The 19,393-nt window shown below is 49.9% G+C and overlaps 1 protein-coding gene across 3 annotated transcripts in view; it reads right to left on the bottom strand.

Annotated features, from left to right (window-relative positions):
* Positions 1-1,142: 1,142 nt before the first annotated feature.
* The window catches only part of LOC123568442 (uncharacterized), a 59,666-nt gene continuing 41,415 nt past the window's right edge, over positions 1,143-19,393 (bottom strand). For all 3 annotated transcript variants that reach the window (XM_045369870.2, XM_074012444.1, XM_045369869.2), the window contains 3 exons: positions 16,152-16,424; positions 1,829-1,925; positions 1,143-1,552 (listed from right to left, as the gene is read on the bottom strand). In XM_045369870.2, coding sequence (XP_045225805.2) covers positions 1,488-1,552; positions 1,829-1,925; positions 16,152-16,424 — 435 coding nt within the window. In that variant the 3' untranslated portion in view covers positions 1,143-1,487. The remainder of the gene's footprint in view (positions 1,553-1,828; positions 1,926-16,151; positions 16,425-19,393) is intronic.

Genomic DNA, 19,393 nt, shown 5'->3' with positions numbered 1-19,393 from the left:
AGACCACCTTTTCCCTGGTTGAAAAATATATCTATATAACATCAGCTTAGGATCTTAAGTGTAGAGTGCAGCCGGGCTGGAGCTTCTCACCTGGCAAATCTGAAACCAGGGATCCATGAAACAACCCCCAGACACACCCTCCCCACTGCCCTGGCACCCACCATTCTCCTTTATGTTTCTAAGAGTTTATGCCAGGGACCTCACAGGAAGTGGAATTCCACAGTATTTGTGCTTCTCTGATGATGTCCGCAAGGTTTATCCAGGCCACAGCATGTCAGGGGAAACATCACTTTCAGGTCAGAAAATGACAGAAGCTATGAAGATGACAGAATCAGCTGATCTGATTAAGGAGTCATGGGGGCTGGGCACAGCGGCTCACCTCTGTAATCCCAGCACTTTGGGAGGTCAAGGCGGGCAGATTGCTTGAGTCCAGGAGTTCATGGCCAGCCTGGGCAATAGGGTGAAACCTCATCTCTACAAACAATTTAAAAATTCACCGGTTTCAGGCCAGGCGAGGTGGCTCATGTCTGTAATCCCAGCACTCTGGGAGGTCAAGGCAGGTGGATCATGAGGTCAGGAGATCGAGACAATCCTGGCTAATACGGTGAAACCCCATCTCTACTAAAAATACAAAAAATTAGCTGGGTGTGGTGGTGCACGCTTGTAGTCCCAGCTACTCGGGAGGCTGAGGCAGGAGAGTCGCTTGAACCCGGGAGGCGGAGGTTGCAGTGAGCACGATCGCGCCACTATACTCCAACCTGGGCAACAGAAAGAGACTCCATCTAAAAAAAAAAAAAGCTGGTTTCCAGCTTCATCCACGTCCCTGCACAGGAACAGAAAACCAAACACCTCATGTTCTCACTCATAAGTGGGAGTTGAACAAGAACACATGGACACATGGAGGGGAACATTACACACTGGGGCCTGTTAGGGGGTGGGAGGCAAGGGGAGGGAGAGCATTAGGACAAATACCTAATGCATGTGGGGCTTAAAACCTAGATGACGGGTTGATGGATGCAGCAAACCACTATAGCACATGTATACCTAAGTAACAAACCTGCACATTCTGCACATGTATCCCAGAACTTAAAGTAAAATTTTTTTAAAATAGAAGAATATCTGGACATATTATGACTGAATCCAGTGCCTTTCAGGTTTTATTTTTCAATAAATAATGAGTAACATTTAAAAAAAGAATTAGCTAAGCATGGTAGCATGCACCTGTAGTCCCAGCTTCTTGGGAGGCTGAAGCAGGGGGATCACTTAAGCCCAGAAGGTTTAGGCTGCACTGAGCCGTGATCGTGCCACTGCACCCCAGCCTGGGTGACAGACTGAAATCGTGTCTCACAAAAGAAAAGAAAAAAAAGAGCGATATGGGCTGCATTCATTTTCTGTGGCTGCCATAACCACATGTTCAGCGGCTGAAACCACACGAGTGTGTGATCCTACCATTCCCAGGGGTCCCCAGTCTGCCGGCTGCCTTCCTTCTAGAGGCCCTGGGGGTGTCTGTTTCCAGCTTGTGTGGGTTGTTGGCAGAATTCAGCTCCTGTGGCTGCAGGACAGAGGTTCCCTTGCTAAGAGCTGCTTCCTGCTCCTGTGAAAACCCCATTCCTCAGAGCTCAGCCCCTTCCTCCACCATCAAAGCCAGCATCGGCTGTCCATGCATCTCACGTGGACCCACGCTGCTTCTTCCTCCCACCTCTCCCTTCCACATCTAAGGACATTTATGATCACGCTGGGCCCCCACAGATAAGCCAGGAAACCTTAAACTTTGTATCCTCCATTCCCTCTGCAAAGCCCCTGTTGCCACAAAGCATAACATACTCACAGGTACCAGCAATGGGGACATGGACGTCTTCAGGGCTGTGATTCTTTTCCTGAAGGGGCTGCCTCAGATCCAGGACACAGAAGCTCTCCTGCAGATTCTGTGATATTTGAACAGACATGGACGTCAAGACAGAGTTCGCCACATGCAGAACCAGGGAAAGCCATCCCTGCAAAGCTATGGCAAGTGGCACGTCCCCAGGGCAGGGATGAGCTCGGGGATGAAGGGGACAGGGGGACGAGGACCGAGGTGGGCAGGGACCTGGACCGCAGAGAAGGGCCTTGGGTTTACTGTGCAATCAGAAACCATGAAAGGCGTTAAGCACAAATGACATGATCGGATTTATATTTTTAAAAGATCACTCTGTTATTTGACATTTGAAATGATATTTGAGATGTGCTTGGAAAGCACAGGTAGGCTTTAGACAGATGAAGAGGGGAGACATGTGTGTCAGGTACATAGAGCTGGGACACAGCCTGGAGGCAGGAAGCGGACGGAGAGCGGTAGAGCACCAGGCCCCAGGGTGCAAGAGACAGCCCAGCTGGAGGGACCCTGGGGGAGGAGAGCTGGAAGCACCCTGGGAGGTGGTGGCTGGGGAGAGCCTGGGGGTGTGGGCAGAACTGTAGGTGGGGGCCTTCGGTGGGGCACTGCTGCAGGCTGAGGGTCTGCAGGAATGTTTCGGGCAAGGGGTGGGAGCTGGTGTCCATCCCACTGGCTCCTTATGGGGGCAATCAATGGTGTCGAAACTCCCAGCTGACAGCTTCCTTGCCTCATCATTAGACGCCATGAAAGAACCAGTCATAGGAAGGACAAAGGGACGGACCCTTGGTGAGAGGTCAGCTCCAGCACTGTGGGGCCCAGTCTTACCAGGAGAACAGGCCTGGGGCTCACAGCTCATGCTCTGCGCAGCTGTTCTCTGCTTACCCAGACAATTCAGCGGGAACTCGTTAACATGGAATTGGGAGGAAGTAAACAGTGCCCATTCTCTTCCCCAAGTCCTTCCCTTTTTATTTTTCATATCTCCAACACGGAGGACAGTCCACCTCAGAATGTCTGTGGTCCCCTCTGCCCTGAGGGCCGTGGCTGGGGAGGCAGGGGCCCAGTGCTGGAGGACAGGGGCTGGACACACTCCCCAGTGAGGGAGCCCCACGGGGACCAGAGCCCGAAGACCTTCAGCTCTAACCAAGGAGCCCCCGAGATGGGACAGCCCAGGCATGTGTGAGCCTAACCTGGGGCCAGGTCCTGGGCTTTTGCCTTCGGTGTCAGCAACACAACACGGCACGCACAACTTTCCACCCATCAGCAATCCACTAGTGTGTGTCCCACGCTGGAACTGAGTATGGTGGGACTTGTCAAAAACGTAAAAGGGAAACAAGAGAGAAAACAGCAGAGAGAGATGAAGAACTCAGCCTCTTTAAATACCATCCCCTCTGCGGGCGGTCAGTGCCAAGGTCACAGGGCCCCACAGCTGTGTGGCCACCCTAGGAATGAGTCCAGTGTGCTCAGAGGCACCCGCCAGCCGACTTCCAGTGCCTACCTGATCTGGAGAGAAGAGTAAAATATAAAACCCTCTTATATTTTACTCTTTCCTGTATTCTGCAGAGCTGTTTAAACCTGAAATTAAACGAGCGAGCTGGTATACGGCAGTGTCTTAGGGGGGCTTAGCACCTGCCTGGCACAGGAGCACCCACTGTGTAGTGTTTATCTTTCTTATTAAATCAAAGGAAGAATGGAGAGACCACAGACCCTCTCAGCACACAAAGGGATATTTTCACCCCTGCCTTTCCTTCCAAATATGCAGATGACTACCACAGCCCAGACACAGCACCCTTGGCAGAGGACTCAAGGACTTCACTCTGCCAGCCCTGGGTGGCCCTACCCGGGCCTCCTTTCCAGGAAATTGGGGTTTGCCTGCCCTGCCCAGGCTGTGAAGAGTATGCCCCAGGCAGATCCTGGATTCCACTTCAACCCTGCAAATCCACACCCCACCCTCACACTTCACATGGTCCCCCAGCCCAGAAGGGACTGGAAGAGTGGAAGCACCTGTCCCTGTGCAGGGAGGAAGCAGGGTCAGGGGACCCTCAGGGCCTCGCTGATCATCCCATGAATGGGCACACCTGGTCCTACCATCCCGTCCACCTGAGCGGCACTGCCGTCTGTGTGGAAGGGAAAGTGGCGAGGTAACAATTGAGCAGTCAATCAGTGGCATCCGCTGCCCACGAGGGAGTGAACTTCCCATCACAAAGCGATGGCTCAGACCCGACCTGGCATTGGCTATGGCATGGTAGTGCCACTGCCTCTCACACACCCAACCCTTCGTTATCCGAGGGCACCCATGACACTCAGCAGCCACACTGGTGTCCCCTTGCCCTCAGAGTCCCGCTGTCCTCTGCGGAGTCCCTGAGCTCACAGAGCTGAGCTCAAAGGCGAATCCTGAAATCCGGAGGTGCTGAGCTGTGGCCCGTTTCTATCTTTTCTTTCCACTTCTAAGAAGGAAGCTGTGTCTGGATCCTTCCTGCATTGCTGGTGGGAATGTGAAACTGTGTCACCATGGAAAACAGTGTAGCAGCTCCTCAAAAAACAAACATGAGTGTTGTTCTGATCACCAGTCCCACTTCTGGGAATATATGAAAGAGAACTGAAATCAGGGTCTCAAACAGACATCTGCACTCCACGTTCACAGCAGCATATTAACAACAGCCAAAAGGTGTTAACGGCCCAGTGTCATCAGTGGGTGAACAGATAAGCAACATGCAGCATAGGCACATGGTGGAATATTATTCACCTTCAGAAAGGGAAGGGACATCTGACATGTGCTACACCAGGGATGAAGCTTGAGGACATTATGCTAAGTGAAATAAACCAGAACCAAAAGGACAAATACTGTGTGATTCCACTTACATGCAGTACTCAGATACGCAGATTCATAGAGACAGAAAGTGGAAGGGTGGGTGCCAGGGGTTAGGGGAGGGGGAAGCATGAGGACTTAAGTGTTGAGTGGGGACAGAGTTCCAATTTTGCAAGATGAAAAAGCCCTGGAAATGTGTAGTTCTGATGGTTGCACAGTATCATGAACATGCTTAATGCCACTGAACTGTATGCTTAAAAAAGTCAAAATGGAAAATTGTATGTTGTGTATATTTTGCCACAATAAAAATATATGCCAGAAAAAGAAAGCCAGGTCTTAAAAGCAGAACTTTGGAGAAATGTGTTTGTGTGGTCTTAACCTCATGCACTTTGAAGGCCTTCTGGACTTGCCATGAAGAGAAGAATGTGGGACCAGAGGTCAGGTTGTTCAGTGACTTTGGACAAGCTTCAGGTTCCTTCTGCACAAAATGGGTGAGAGTCACCACTAGCTTACAGCCTACCGAGTAAAGCACGTGGCATCCCATGTGGATAGTCACTTTTTGAGCAGGAGCTGTAGGTTGTTAGTTGCTATCCAATACCATTAAGTGGCCCAGGTGGGAGGGAAGGTAACAGCCAAGCCGATGGTGCCCAATCTGCGGCCAGCTCCAGTGGCCAGCTGGAGACCCTGCTGGGATGACTCCACTGCCAGGTCCCTTCAAGCTGGCAGCTGCCACAGGGCAGTTGGTGACGAAGGAGCCCGCTGAGGCACAGTGGCAGCTTCCACACTTCACAGCCAGATGGAAAAATACAACTGCAGCAGGGCGTGAAGGGCGCAATGTTCACGGAACTTTAAAAAAGAAAACCTGATCAGGGAGGGCATAGCGATGGCCAAAAAGCACACGAGAAGATGCTCGACATCATCACTGACAGCCAATGAGCACACGAGAAGACACTCAACATGATCACCGAGGCCAAGAAGCACACAAGAAAGTGCTCGACATCATCACTGACAGCCAACAAGCACACAAGAAGGCATTCAATATCATCACCAATGGCCAAAAAGCGCACAAGAAGGTGCTTGACATTGTCACTGATGGCCAACAAGCACACAAGTAGGGGCTCGACATTGTCACCAATGGCCAACAAGCACATGAGAAGGTGCTTGACATTGTTGCCAATGGCCAACAAGCACACAAGAAGGGGCTCGACATCGTCACCGATGGCCAACAAGCACACAAGAAGATGCTCGACATCATCACCAATGGCCAACAAGCGCACGAGAAGATGCTTGACATCATCACCGATGGCCAACAAACACATGAGAAGACACTCAACATCATCACTGACGGCCAACAAGCGCACGAGAAGATGCTCAACACCATCACCAATGGCCAACAATCGCACGAGAAGGGGCTTGACATTGTCACTGATGGCCAACAGGCACAAAAGAAGGGGCTCGACATCGTCGCCAATGGCCAACGCTCGACATAATCACCAATGACCAACAAGCACATGAGAAGGGGCTCGACAATGTCACCAATGGCCAACAAGCACACAAGAAGGGGCTCGACGTCATCACCAATGGCCAACAAGTGCACAAGAAGGGGCTCGACATTGTCACTGACGGCCGACGCTCAACATCATCACCAATGGCCAACAAGCACACGAGAAGGGGCTTGACATCATCACTGACAGCCAACAAGCACACAAGAAGACGCTCAACATCGTCACCAATGGCCAACAAGTGCATGAGAAGATGCTCGACATCATCACCAATGGCCAACAAGCGCACAAGAAGGGGCTCAACATCGTCACTGATGGCCAACAAGCGCACAAGAAGACGCTCGACATCGCTACCGAGGCCAACAAGCACACGAGAAGACGCTTGACATCGTCACCGATGGCGAACAAGCACACGAGAAGACGCTTGACATCGTCACCGATGGCGAACAAGCACACGAGAAGGGGCTTGACATTGTCACTGATGACCAACAAGCGCAAGAGAAGACACTCGACATCATCACCAAGAGCCAACAAGCGACAAGAAGATGCTTGACATCATCACTGATGGCCAACAAGCTCATGAGAAGACACTCGACATCATCACCAATGGCCAACAAGCACACAAGAAGATGCTCAACATCATCACCGAGACCAACAAGCACATGAGAAGACACTCGACATCGTCATCAAGACGCTCCAACAAGTGCACAAGAAGATGCTTGACATCGTCACCAAGACTAACAAGCAAATGAGAAGAAGCTCAACTCATCACTGACAGCCAACAAGCACATGAGAAGACGCTCGACATTATCACTGATGGCCAACAAGCACACGAGAAGGGGCTCGACATCATCAGCAACAGTCGACACTTGACATCATCACTGATGGCTGATAAGCACACGAGAAGGTGCTCAACGTCATCACTGATGGCCAACACGCACACAAGAAGGGGCTCAACATCGTCACCGATGGCCAATGCTCGACACCATCACCAATGGCCTACAAGCACATGAGAAGGGGCTCGACATTGTCACTGATGGCCAACAAGCACACGAGAAGGGGCTTGACATCATCTCCGATGGCCAATAAGCACATGAGAAGGGGCTTGACATCATCTCTGATGGCCAACAAGCACACAAGAAGACACTCGACATCATCACCGATGGCCAATAAAACACGAGAGGACACTCGACATCGTCACCGATGGCCAACAAGCACACGAGAAGATGCTCGACATCATCACCGATGGCCAACAAGCACATGAGAAGGTGCTTGACATCATCACCGATGGCAAACAAGCTCACAAGAAGGTGCTCGACATCATCACCGATGGCCAACAAGCACATGAGAAGGGGCTCGACATCGTCACCAACGGCCAACAAGCACACGAGAAGACGCTCGACATCATCACCGATGGCCAGCAAGCACACAAGAAGGGGCTCGACATCGTCACGGATGGCCAACAAGCACACGAGAAGACTCTCGACATTGTCACCGATGGCCAACAAGCGCACGAGAAGACGCTCGACATCGTCACCAAGGCCAACAAGTACACGAGTGTTTGTGGAGTTCAGTAGCATGATCTCGGCTCACCGCAACCTCTACCTCCCAGGTTCAAGTGATTCTCCTGTCTCAGCCTCCTGAGTAGTTGGGATTACAGGCACCTGCCACCATGCCCGGCTATTTTTGTATTTTTAGTAGAGATGGGATTTCATCATGTTTGCCAAGCTGGTCTCGAACTCCTGATCTCAGGGGATCCGCCCGCCTCTGCCTCCCAAAGTGCTGGGATTACAGGCGTGAGCCACCACGCGCAGTCAAGTAAGTTCTTTGGTGGTGATTTGTGAGATTTTGGTGCATCCATCACCGGAGCAGTATACACTGAACCCAGTTTGTAGTCTTTTATCCCTCATCCCTGTCCCACCATCTCCCCTGCAAGTCCCCTAAGTCCATCATATCCTTGTTATGCCTTTGCATCCTCATAGCTTAACTCCCACTTATGAGTGAGAACATACAATATTTAGTTTTCCATTCCTGAGTTACTTCACTTAGAATAATAGTCTCCAATCTCATCCAGGTCGCTGCAAATGCCATTAATTCATTCCTTTTTATGGCTGAGTAGTATTCCATCAAATATATATGTGTGTTACAGTTTCTTTATCCATTCATTGATTTATGGGCATTTGGGCTGGTTCTACTATTTTGCAATTGCGAATTGTGCTGCTGTAAACATGTGTGTTCAAGTACCTTTTTCATATAATGACTTCTTTTCCTCTGGGTAGATACCCAGTAGTGGAATTGCTGGATCAAATCGATTTTCACCCTAGAGTTACCAGGTGACTCAGAAGTTCCGCTCCTAGGTATGTGCTCAAGAGAAATGAAAGTGCAGACAGACACTCACACACAAATGTCCATAGCAGCATTATTCACAACAGCCAAAAAGTGAAAACAATCCAATGGCCATCAAATGGTGATGTGGTAAACAGGATGTGGGATATTCATCAAATGGAACATTAATTGACAGTAAGAAAGAAGGAAATGTTGGCATCCACTACCACATGGATAAACCTTGAAAACATTGCATTATCTGAAAGAAGCAGGCAAAAAAGAAAACATAGTGGGTCATTTAATTTATATCAAGTGTCAAAAAAAAAAAAAAAAAAAAAAACCCACAAATAGGAAGAGACCAAAAGCGGATTAGTAATTACCTAAGAGCTAGGTGCTGTGGTTCACACCTGTAATCCAAGCACTTTGGGGAGGCCAAGGCAGAAGGATCACTTGAGTACAGGAGTTTGAAACCAGCCTGGGCAACCTCACATCTACAAAAAAATACAAAAATTAGCTGGGCGTGGTGGCGTATGCCTGCCTATGATCCCAGCTACTAGGGGGCTGAGGCAGGAGGATCACCTGAGCCCAGTGAGGTTGAGGCTGCAGTGAACCATGATTAATCCACCACACTCCAGCCTGGGCAACAGAGGGAGACTCTGTCACAAAAATAATAATAATTAGCTAGGACTGGGTGTCAGAATGAGGTGTCATCACAGGGTGACTGCAGGTCCTAAAATTAGAGGGTGGTGATGGTTGTACCCTCTTTAAACAGCCTAAAGTTCATTGAACTGTACACTTAAAACAGGTGACTTTTATGGCATGTAAATTATATCCCCATAAGGCTGGGTTTGTTGTTGTTGCTGTTGTTGTTGTTGCTGTTGTTGTCTGTTGCCAGGCTGGAGTGCAGTGGCGCAATCTTGGCTCACTGCAACCTCTGACTCCCTGGTTCAAGCAATTCTTCTGCCTCAGCCTCCCAAGTAGGTGGGACTACAGGCACGCACCACCACACCAGGCTTATTTTTGTATTTTTGGTAGAGACAGGGTTTCACCACGTTGGCTGGGATGGTCTCGATCTCCTGACCTCGTGATTCGCCCACCTCGGCCTCCCAAAGTGCTGGGATTACAGGCATGAGCCACTGTGCCCAGCCACAGCTATTTTTTAACAGCAGCAATCTGAATGTAGCAGCCAGTATTGAAGCTGCAAATTGATTGAATTTTGTCCAGATAATGCAATCAGCTTTATTCCTCATCTTTTGTCTTCCTGTCCTCTCCCCATGGCTCCCACCCATTTTGAGATAAATAGATGGAGGATAAAGGTTTAGTTACTATGCATGCAAATATCCATTAATATTCACTGGGGGCTCTTTCCTTTGCTTTTACCATGAATATTTCTTGTGAACTAAATCAGGATATCCTACCGAACAAACACAAGTCAAGCTACAAGTTATACTTCTTTTTTTTTCTATTTTTGTTTTTTTATGAAGACTTGAGAAATAAAAATGCATCATTCCCTGAGAACTAGCATTTTAAATATGACACCAAATTATAATTTTAAAATAAAATGTGGGTTCCAGGTACCACCCACCCCCCCCCGGCCCCTGCAGCTTGATCTCATATTATTCAATTCTCCTTGATGACTAATTAACCCAGAGTGGCTCAGACTGACACACACGTGTGTGACCTTTTGAAAACTCAGTTCCTTCCTAGGAGAGGGTGAATGACTTTCATGGGGAACCTGAAATCAATAGAAAGAGTGGGTGTTGTGCAAATACCAAGGGCAGGAGCCACGCCCACAGGATAGAGGGAAGAGAGGACCAGCGTGCAGGACAGAGACCTTCATTTGAAGATGAGACCCAAAGTCCAAATCTAATACCCTGAGACTGAGCAGAAACAATCCCCTCTCCATGACACCCCCTATACATGCACACACATACACATTCACACATACACGCTCACAGTCACAGTCACACACATTCACACACATGCACACACTCTCACAGTCACACACGCACACATTCACACGCAATCACAGCCACACACACAGCCACACACACATTTACACACCGGCATATTCACACACACATTCACACATGCACTCTCACAGTCACACACATTCACACACATGCACACACTCTCACAGTCACACGCATTCACACACATGCACACACATGCACACATTCACACACAATCACAGTCACACACTGCCACACACATATTCACACACATACATATTCACACACACACATTCATACATGCACTCTCAGTCACACACAACCACACAATTCACACACATGCACACACACTCACAGTCACACACAACTACACACATTCACACACATGCACATTCACACACAGTCACATACAGCCACATACATTCACACACTGACAGTCACACACAGCCACACACATTTACACATTCAGTCATACAGTCACACACACACATTCACATGCATGCACATTCACACACAGTCACAGTCACACACATGCACATAGACACAGTCATACACATGCACAGCCACATTAACACACGTACATTCACACACATAGTCACACACACATCTACACACATGCACACATTAACACACACATTCACAGAGTCATACACAGTAACACAGCACATTCACACACATGCACATTCACACTCATATACACGGACACAGTCACACACATATTCATACATGCCCCCTCACAGTCACACATAGTCACACACATGCACACACAGGCACATTCACACACTCGCAGTCACACATTCACACACATGCACGTAGACACAGTCATACCCATGCACACACAGCCACATTAACACACATGTACATTCAGAGGCACACATCTACACACATGCACACATTCACACACACACTCTCAGAGTTACATATGCATGAATTCACTCATGCATGCCACATACCGTGCCACACACGTGCACATTGCACATGCACAAGCATACACATTCACACACATTCACAACACACATGCTCATTCACACACATGAATTCACACATGCACATAATCACATGCACGAATTCGCTCACACATGGCACACACCATGCCACACACATGCACATTCGCACACATGCACACACACATTGGCACACATTCGCAAATGTACGCCATCAACTGTGAACAGCCGAGAGACACCAGCCTCCTGCACTCCCTCACGTTTCCCCCAGTGTGGCCACGCCTGGAGTTGGTCCACGCATTCACCCTATACGCGTCCAGATCTGGCAGAACTGCAGGATCCCAACTTGTGAGATGGACTCCACAGTTTCCTCGGGCTTCCTGAAGATGCCTGCTTGGCACCACCTCTCCAGTGGGAGCGAAGCAACCTCGTGTCCCCTCAGAGGACAGACAGGCGCTCAGCCCACAGGGGCTGAGGTCATGGACCGCAAACATCCCATAGGGTCAGAAGGAGCCCCACAGGACATGCGAGCCTTGTAGCAGCCTCCGGCTTCTATGAGGAAAATGATCAGGCTTCAATGATCATTTCCTTTCTCTGTTTCTTTTTCGGCTGTCTCACGAAATGCATCTTTTATGAGACAAGAGAAAAAGATAGAGCCAAGTTCACACCATCAGCTGAAATGAGGAAGATGGTGAGAAACTGGTCCCTGCTCACTGAGAAGCCCATGAAAATGTCAAAATTACATACATATGAATTCACTCATACATACCACTTACGGTGCCACACACATGCACATTTGCACATATACAGGCACACACATTCACATCCGATGTGGTATCAGCAGATGTCTTCATTTCCCTCTTCGTCTCTCTTTTATGAACTTCCTTTGACAAGGTCAGGCCATAAAGATTCAGGTGTAGGACTGTCTTTCAGATAGCACGCCCTGCGCAAAAGCAGGCTGATGGATCGGAGGTGTGGTGGGGGGAACAAGAAGACAGTGCGTTTCTCGGAGTGTCTGTTATATACCAGGCATAGTATAAACAACTTTACATGCATCGATTAAATTAATTTCATTTCATCATTATTACCCCCATGTTACAGATGAGGAAATTGAGACTTCACTTTCTGGCTCAAAGAGGCAAAGCTACATTCAAGATCCAACGCAAAGGTCTTCAAGCCTGCGCTGACTGCCACACCCAGGAGACAGCAGTGCCTCATCAAGTGTCCAGGAAGCGCCTGTACTAAGCTCCTTGAGACAGTGTTGAAGGATTTTCTGCCTCAAAACAGAAGTTGGATGAGTTGAATTCCTAGGAAAGTGAGCAAATGAAGGGACCAGTAACAGCACCAAAAACAAACCTGGAGCTTCCTGTCAGGCGATGCCCACAGTGCTTTCAAGATGATAATGAGCTACACTTCACAACGGAAAAAACCTCGTATACAAAGAAACTCTGGGAAATCCTAATCTGGGATTTCTTAACAAATGTAAGTTATGAGTTCAAGAACTGTGAGCTTTTTGTCTAGTTTTACCTTCAAAACTGTACCTCATTGATAATGATTACTCCAAACTCACTCCCCAAGTGATTACTCCGTAATCACTCCTTCTCCATGAGATTGTGTCCATCGTAAGAACAAAGGAGCCTGAATCCTGCCAGCCTCGCAGTTGTCTTCTCTTCGCCAACCCACAGCTGGCAGTGCCTTGATCAATTTCCAGATTCGCTTTGATGACAGAGCTTTCCAGTCTTCCTCTCAACACAGCTCCTGTTATTCAAATATCTCTGAAGTCCCTTCTCAAAGATCTGCCTCCTGCTGTGAAACCCTCCTCCTTCATGGAGGATCATTTACACAGACAAATTTTCCCTTCCCCAAGCATCACTGTAGTTAGTGAACAACAACAACAAAAAGAAAAATCAAATAAAGAGTGTTTTCTCTTTTTCCATTCACAATGCAAACTTCATGCAAAGAAAACCTCTTTCTCCATAAATGATGGGGGCTACCAGGCACATTTCCCATGGAACAAAGTCTTAGGGACGGGCTTCGAACTTGAGAAGAATTCCTACTCTCACCATCCTGAGAAGGCCCTGAAATACAGACTGCGGGTGACGGAGAGAAGCTGCAGTCTCCAGGCCATGGCTCACGTCCTCCCTCTAGACACTCAGATGCCATTTCCACCCATAGACTGCCACTCCCACAGCCCCTCAGTCAATGCCAATAGACATGGAATCGTTATGACCAATGTCCACTCCCACAACCCCTCAGTCAACGCTGATAGACACGGAATCATTATCACCAATGTCCACTCCCACAGCCCCTCAGTCAATGCTGATAGACACGGAATCATTATCACCAATGTCCACTCCCACAACCCTTCAGTCAACGCTGATAGACATGGAATCGTCCACACCAGCATCCACTCCCACAGCCCCTCAGTCAATGCTGATAGACATGGAATCTTTATGACCAATGTCAACTCCCACAGCCCCTCAGTCAATGCCGATAGACATGGAATCATTATGACCAATGTCCACTCCCACAACCCTTCAGTCAACGCTGATAGACACGGAATCATTATCACCAATGTCCACTCCCACAGCCCCTCAGTCAATGCTGATAGACATGGAATCGTCCACACCAGCGTCCACTCCCACAACCCCTCAGTCAATGCCGATAGACATGGAATCCTTATCACCAATGTCCACTCCCACAGCCCCTCAGTCAACGCTGATAGACACGGAATCATTATCACCAATGTCCACTCCCACAACCCCTCAGTCAACGCTGATAGACACGGAATCATTATCACCAATGTCCACTCCCACAACCCTTCAGTCAACGCTGATAGACACGGAATCCTTATCACCAATGTCCACTCCCACAGCCCCTCAGTCAATGCTGATAGACATGGAATCTTTATGACCAATGTCCACTCCCACAGACCCTCAGTCAATGCTGATAGACACGGAATCATCCACACCAATGTCCACTCCCACAGCCCCTCAGTCAATGCCGATAGACATGGAATCCTTATCACCAACGTCCACTCCCACAGCCCCTCAGTCAAGGCTGATAGACATGGAATCGTCCACACCAGCGTCCACTCCCACGGTAGTCCACTCCCACATCGTCCACTCCCACAGTCCACTCCCATAGCGTCCACTCCCACAGTCCACTCCCATAGTGTCCACTCCCATAGCCCCTCAGTCAATGCTGATAGACATGGAATCCTTATCACCAACGTCCACTCCCACAGCCCCTCAGTCAATGCTGATAGACATGGAATCGTCCACACCAATGTTCCTCTCCTTTTGAGTTTCCTATGTCGTTTAGTCTTCCAGGCTAGAAACCTCCATCAGAAGCCATATTGCACCCTCCCTTCCCACTCCAAACACCAGATCAGTTCTCAGAGATGCCCTGCTAACCCAGGCCGTCCTGCACCCACCCTGCTGTCTCCGCCTTGCTGAGCTACCTCAGCTGCCCTGGACAGTGGCAGGGCCTCCTCTTTCACTGGGTCCCCACAGTGGCTGTTGAAGTAACGTGTCTGAGAGCAGCCCAACGGTGCCTGCAGCACGTTGCCTAAAGAACTCTGTTATAGTCATGTGTGCACGCTGTCTTCCCCTCTAGACTGCAAGCTCCCTGTGGGCAGGGATGCACCTCAGTCATCTCTGCATTCCTAGTTCCTGGTGCATGGCCACAGCCATTGTTGTGGTTTGTGATTGTTGTCGCTGTCATCATTGTCTCTAATTCTTGTAAGACATGGCAAAATCATCATTACCTAAGTAATTTTAAACACCATGACACACTAGGTCTGGTCAACAATAAGTTACAGATTTATTTAAACATCCAAGGACACTGCCTTCCTCTACTACCCCATACTCCTGCGGTTTCTGGGGTTCTCAACTTTGTGTGAACTCCGTAAGAGGCTCCTCCTTCAGAGGGACTCATCCAGAGGATCTTGTTTAGATTAGAAACTCGAAAACCACGACAGCCTCACTCCGAACTGCTCATGCGACAGCCTCTTGAGAAGGTGAAAGTTATAGGTGAAAAAAGAAGCAAAGAAGGTTGCAGGCAGCTGGCACGAAGGCTGCCCCGAATGGGCCTGCGCGCAGAGCTGCCACAGAGGGTGTCTGGGCCTGGAGGTGGCCCTACTCTCAGGTCTCGGGAGGGAGGGAGAGACATGACTAAGACAGGACTCATTCCTGTCCCTGCTGCAGAAGGAGAGCATGTGGCCTCTGCAGGGAACTTCTGTGCCCAGCCCTGCACAGGGACACTTTCCTGGGCCACGGTCTTGGGGATCCCAGGGGAGTGGTCGGGCCACTCAGCCTCAGGCAAGTTCATTTTTCCTCTCCTGGAGCCACCAAACAAAAGCAGATTTTCAAAGACAAGGAGACATGTGGGTCCCTGAGCAATTCTGTGGCCACCTGGGGATGGTGGCACTGGCTGAAGAGATGTCCTAAAAACACCCCCCTCCTCCATCCAAACACACCACCAGGCTCTCTGCCTCCGCCAGATGACTCGATGATGGCAGAGCAGAGTCCAGATTCCCCACCGTCCCACGGACAGTGCTGCCTCTCACACGCGCACACACGCACATGTGTGCACACACCTCACCCTGGGCACACGCCCCAAGGACAGCACTTGCTTGGGAGAAGGGTGGAGGCTGTCGGGGGCAGCCCCACCTCTCCCAGACTCCACGGCCTTGCTGGTTTATGCCTCTGCTTTCTTCTTGGTAAACAAGGACAGCAACAACCACATCTCTACCTGGCAGATGGCCTTGAGAATGGGTCCCAGCCAGCGTCTCCATGGGAGCAGCATCCAACAGCTCAGTGCCCTGAGTAGTGTCTGGGGACCACGGTGAAAGGCCGCTACCAAGGGCGTTGCATGCGGCTCCTCCAGGAAAGACGGGTATCTGAGGCTGTATTGCCAAGGTCGACAAGGAAAAAAGCTCAGCTCTGGCTTCCACCAAACTTGCTCCTCACCAGAAGTCGGGCACCAGCCCCAACGGGCCACACAGCTCCATTCACTTGGCTGTCGCTGTAAGAGAGAGCAAAAGAAAAGGCGGCAGGTTGGCCCTTTCGGGGAAGGCAGTGCAGCTCACGTGTACAGCCTTGGCATTTTAATGGTAATTATCTCTGCAGGAGTTTTCCTTTTTTTTCTGTAAGCCGGAGTCTGTCTTCTTCCCCTAATTCACAAGGCTCATCTGTGTGTGGCAGCTTGTGTGCACAAACACACACACATGCACACTGTACAAACACATGCACCCACTGGCACACATACACATGTATACAGACACACGTGTGTGTGCACCCAGCACACACATGCACACACACATAGGAACACACACACCAGTGCACATGCACACACCAGCTCACAGTGCATGCACACACATGCGTGCAATTTACACACACACACCAGCACACAGGCACGCACACACTCCAGGGTTCCTGTGGCTGGAGAGAGGCTCACTAAGGGTTTACCCCAGGTCTGCCCTGCTCATGGCCTAGTGCCTGGCCCAGACTCCCTCACAGCCCGACAAAGGAAAATATGGAACAATCATCGCACCACCAACTTGGAGTTGAGGGGCCCAGTGCATCCCCTCTTTCTTGGTGAGACAGAACCACAATAGCCTGCTCCAATCAAACTGATTCACGTGTCGTGACTATAAATCAGCCTCACTGAACACCACACAAAAAACACAGCCCATCTTCTGACATCTAATGAAAACTGGAAGCTGTTCTGAGTTTATAAAAAAATTGGGTCTTCACAGTTTCCCAAACAAAGAATATAGTCTATGGTCGAAGTTTTATGTAAGTCCATGTTTTATGTAAAGTTCCCCAAATAATATCTGCAATCATAAAGAAAGTTCATTGTCGTGAAAAGGTGTGGACTTGAAGCCAGGCAGAGCTGGATTAAAAGCCTAACCTCATCCTTGCTGGCATGTGACCTGGGGTCTTGGGCAAGTCTCACAAAGTCTCTAAGCTTCTGTTTCCTCAACTGGAGAAATGCCAGTAAAATGCCTACTTTGTGGAGTTGCTGAGATAATTAAATAAATTAGGTAACACATTTAAAGTTCCCAGCACAGCTTCTGTCACAATGGAGGGCTCAATGTCACCTCCCTCCTGTGGCTTTGCAGAAAAGAATCTCTGAGTGGAGATGACATGGAAAAGTCTTTAAAGGAAAAATAGTCTCTCAGCCTCCCTTCTTTCAGGGGTCCAGTATCCCCATCCATGCCCACCCCAGGGTCCTGAGTCTCCCCCGAGGCCTCAGACGGAGCCCGTCCACTGCAGTCAAATCCAAAATGGCCAGGCAGGTGACAGATGGCAGACACAGAGTTGAGAGGGCCCCAGAGGGGCACAGTCCAGGAGCCATCACTCAGGGGAAGACTTGCCTTGACTTGTAAAAACATGGAACCAGGACTGAACCCAGTGCCCTGACTTGTGGGAACATGGAATCAGGACTGGACCCAACTCCCTGATTCATAAGAACATGGAGCCAGGCCTGGACGCAGCTCCCTAACTTGTAAGAACATGGAATCAGGCCTGGACCCAGCTCCCTAACTTGTAAGAACATGGAATCAGGACTGGACCCACCACCCTGACCGAAAGGAACATGGGCGGTGATGCTGGAATATCAGTGGGTTTCTTCCACTTTGCTCCCCTCATGCCCTTGAAGACCTGTAATCCAGTACCCAGGAGCTAGTGGACCCCGTTTCCGTGGTTCTCAGCCCACATGGTCTGTGGCTGGAGCCTGTGGTTGGGACCATTTTAAGCATTTGGCCGAGCTCATTTGCTGCTGTTTCTTCTCCTGTCAGAGCCTGGTTTTATGCTTTCCTGTATTAAACAAACAGTTATTTGAAGGCAAACTCTCCTTTCCCTTGATCCTGTAGGAGAACAGCCCTAGGAGGTGCTTTTCTGATTCCTCTGACATTTCTGCCACTCCTCGAGGATCTTTCAACCTGCACTCACCTCTGAGCCCACAACAGGCCAAGCACACACTTAACAGGTTCTGAACTGCTCCACTCAGCCATCCCGTCCCAATCCTGTCTGGCTCCAGCCCTAGCAGTCCTGAAGCTGCCTGCATGTTCTCCACTAGGTCACTTACCAGGCGGTGAACGGTCTCCATTAGGAAGCCCTGCAAAGTCAGAGACTTAATACAACTGGTCTACTGCTCACCACCCTGAGGCCAAGAGCCCGGACAGCACTTACCTTTGTGCCGGTGGCGTGTGCTGTGATGGCCAATGAGGAACTGGAGGGCCTGGGATGGCTTTGTCCTGTCTGGGGGGTCTGGATGGGGCACCGGCTAGAGCCCCGCTGTCCTCCCTCTCTCTATGCTCCCTGGTCCTCCAGAGCCCCCCCTCCAGCAGGGTAGATGGGCATCTTCATACAGCAGCAAAGACCCAGATCAGAGGCTGGCACTGTGCCCTTCACAGCATGTAGTGATCAGAGCAGTCACTGCCAGTCTAGGCTAGAGGAGCGGATGCAGGTGGGAAGGCATCACCGGCCATTGGGACCAGGCCCTCGGGCTGCCACCTGCAGGCAGCCACCACCCGCCTGCCCTTCACACGGAGCTGGGTCTATTCCCCCAGACCCTTCCTTCCTGGTGGCACACGGCCGAAGCTCACCAAGGAAAGACCCCTTTGACACGGGCCCAGCCCTGGGAAGCAGCAGGAGAACAGGCACAGTTGCCAGATACGATCCCAGCTCTGCCACATGCAATTCCATGACCTGGAACGCGTCATTAACCTCACGGAGACTCAGTCTCCTTTGCGGTCAAAGGATTGCAATTGTACACACCTCCCAGGGCTGTTGGGGAAATTAATTGAATCCACTTCTGTAAAATTCTATACTCAGCAGGCCCTCAACGGCTGGAAGCTACCACTGTCAGCAGAATGACCGCACCACCATCTCATCAAAAGCCACTCAGTACATCCTGATTCTCGCTGGGGAAGACTCCCGCTTTCTCCATTCCCACCGAAGACCTTCCTGAGGGCCAGGCTGTCAGCC

The sequence above is a fragment of the Macaca fascicularis genome, chromosome 13 (assembly GCF_037993035.2).
Source record: "Macaca fascicularis isolate 582-1 chromosome 13, T2T-MFA8v1.1".
NCBI lineage: Eukaryota > Metazoa > Chordata > Mammalia > Primates > Cercopithecidae > Macaca > Macaca fascicularis.
This window is presented reverse-complemented; position numbering and strand designations above follow the sequence as displayed.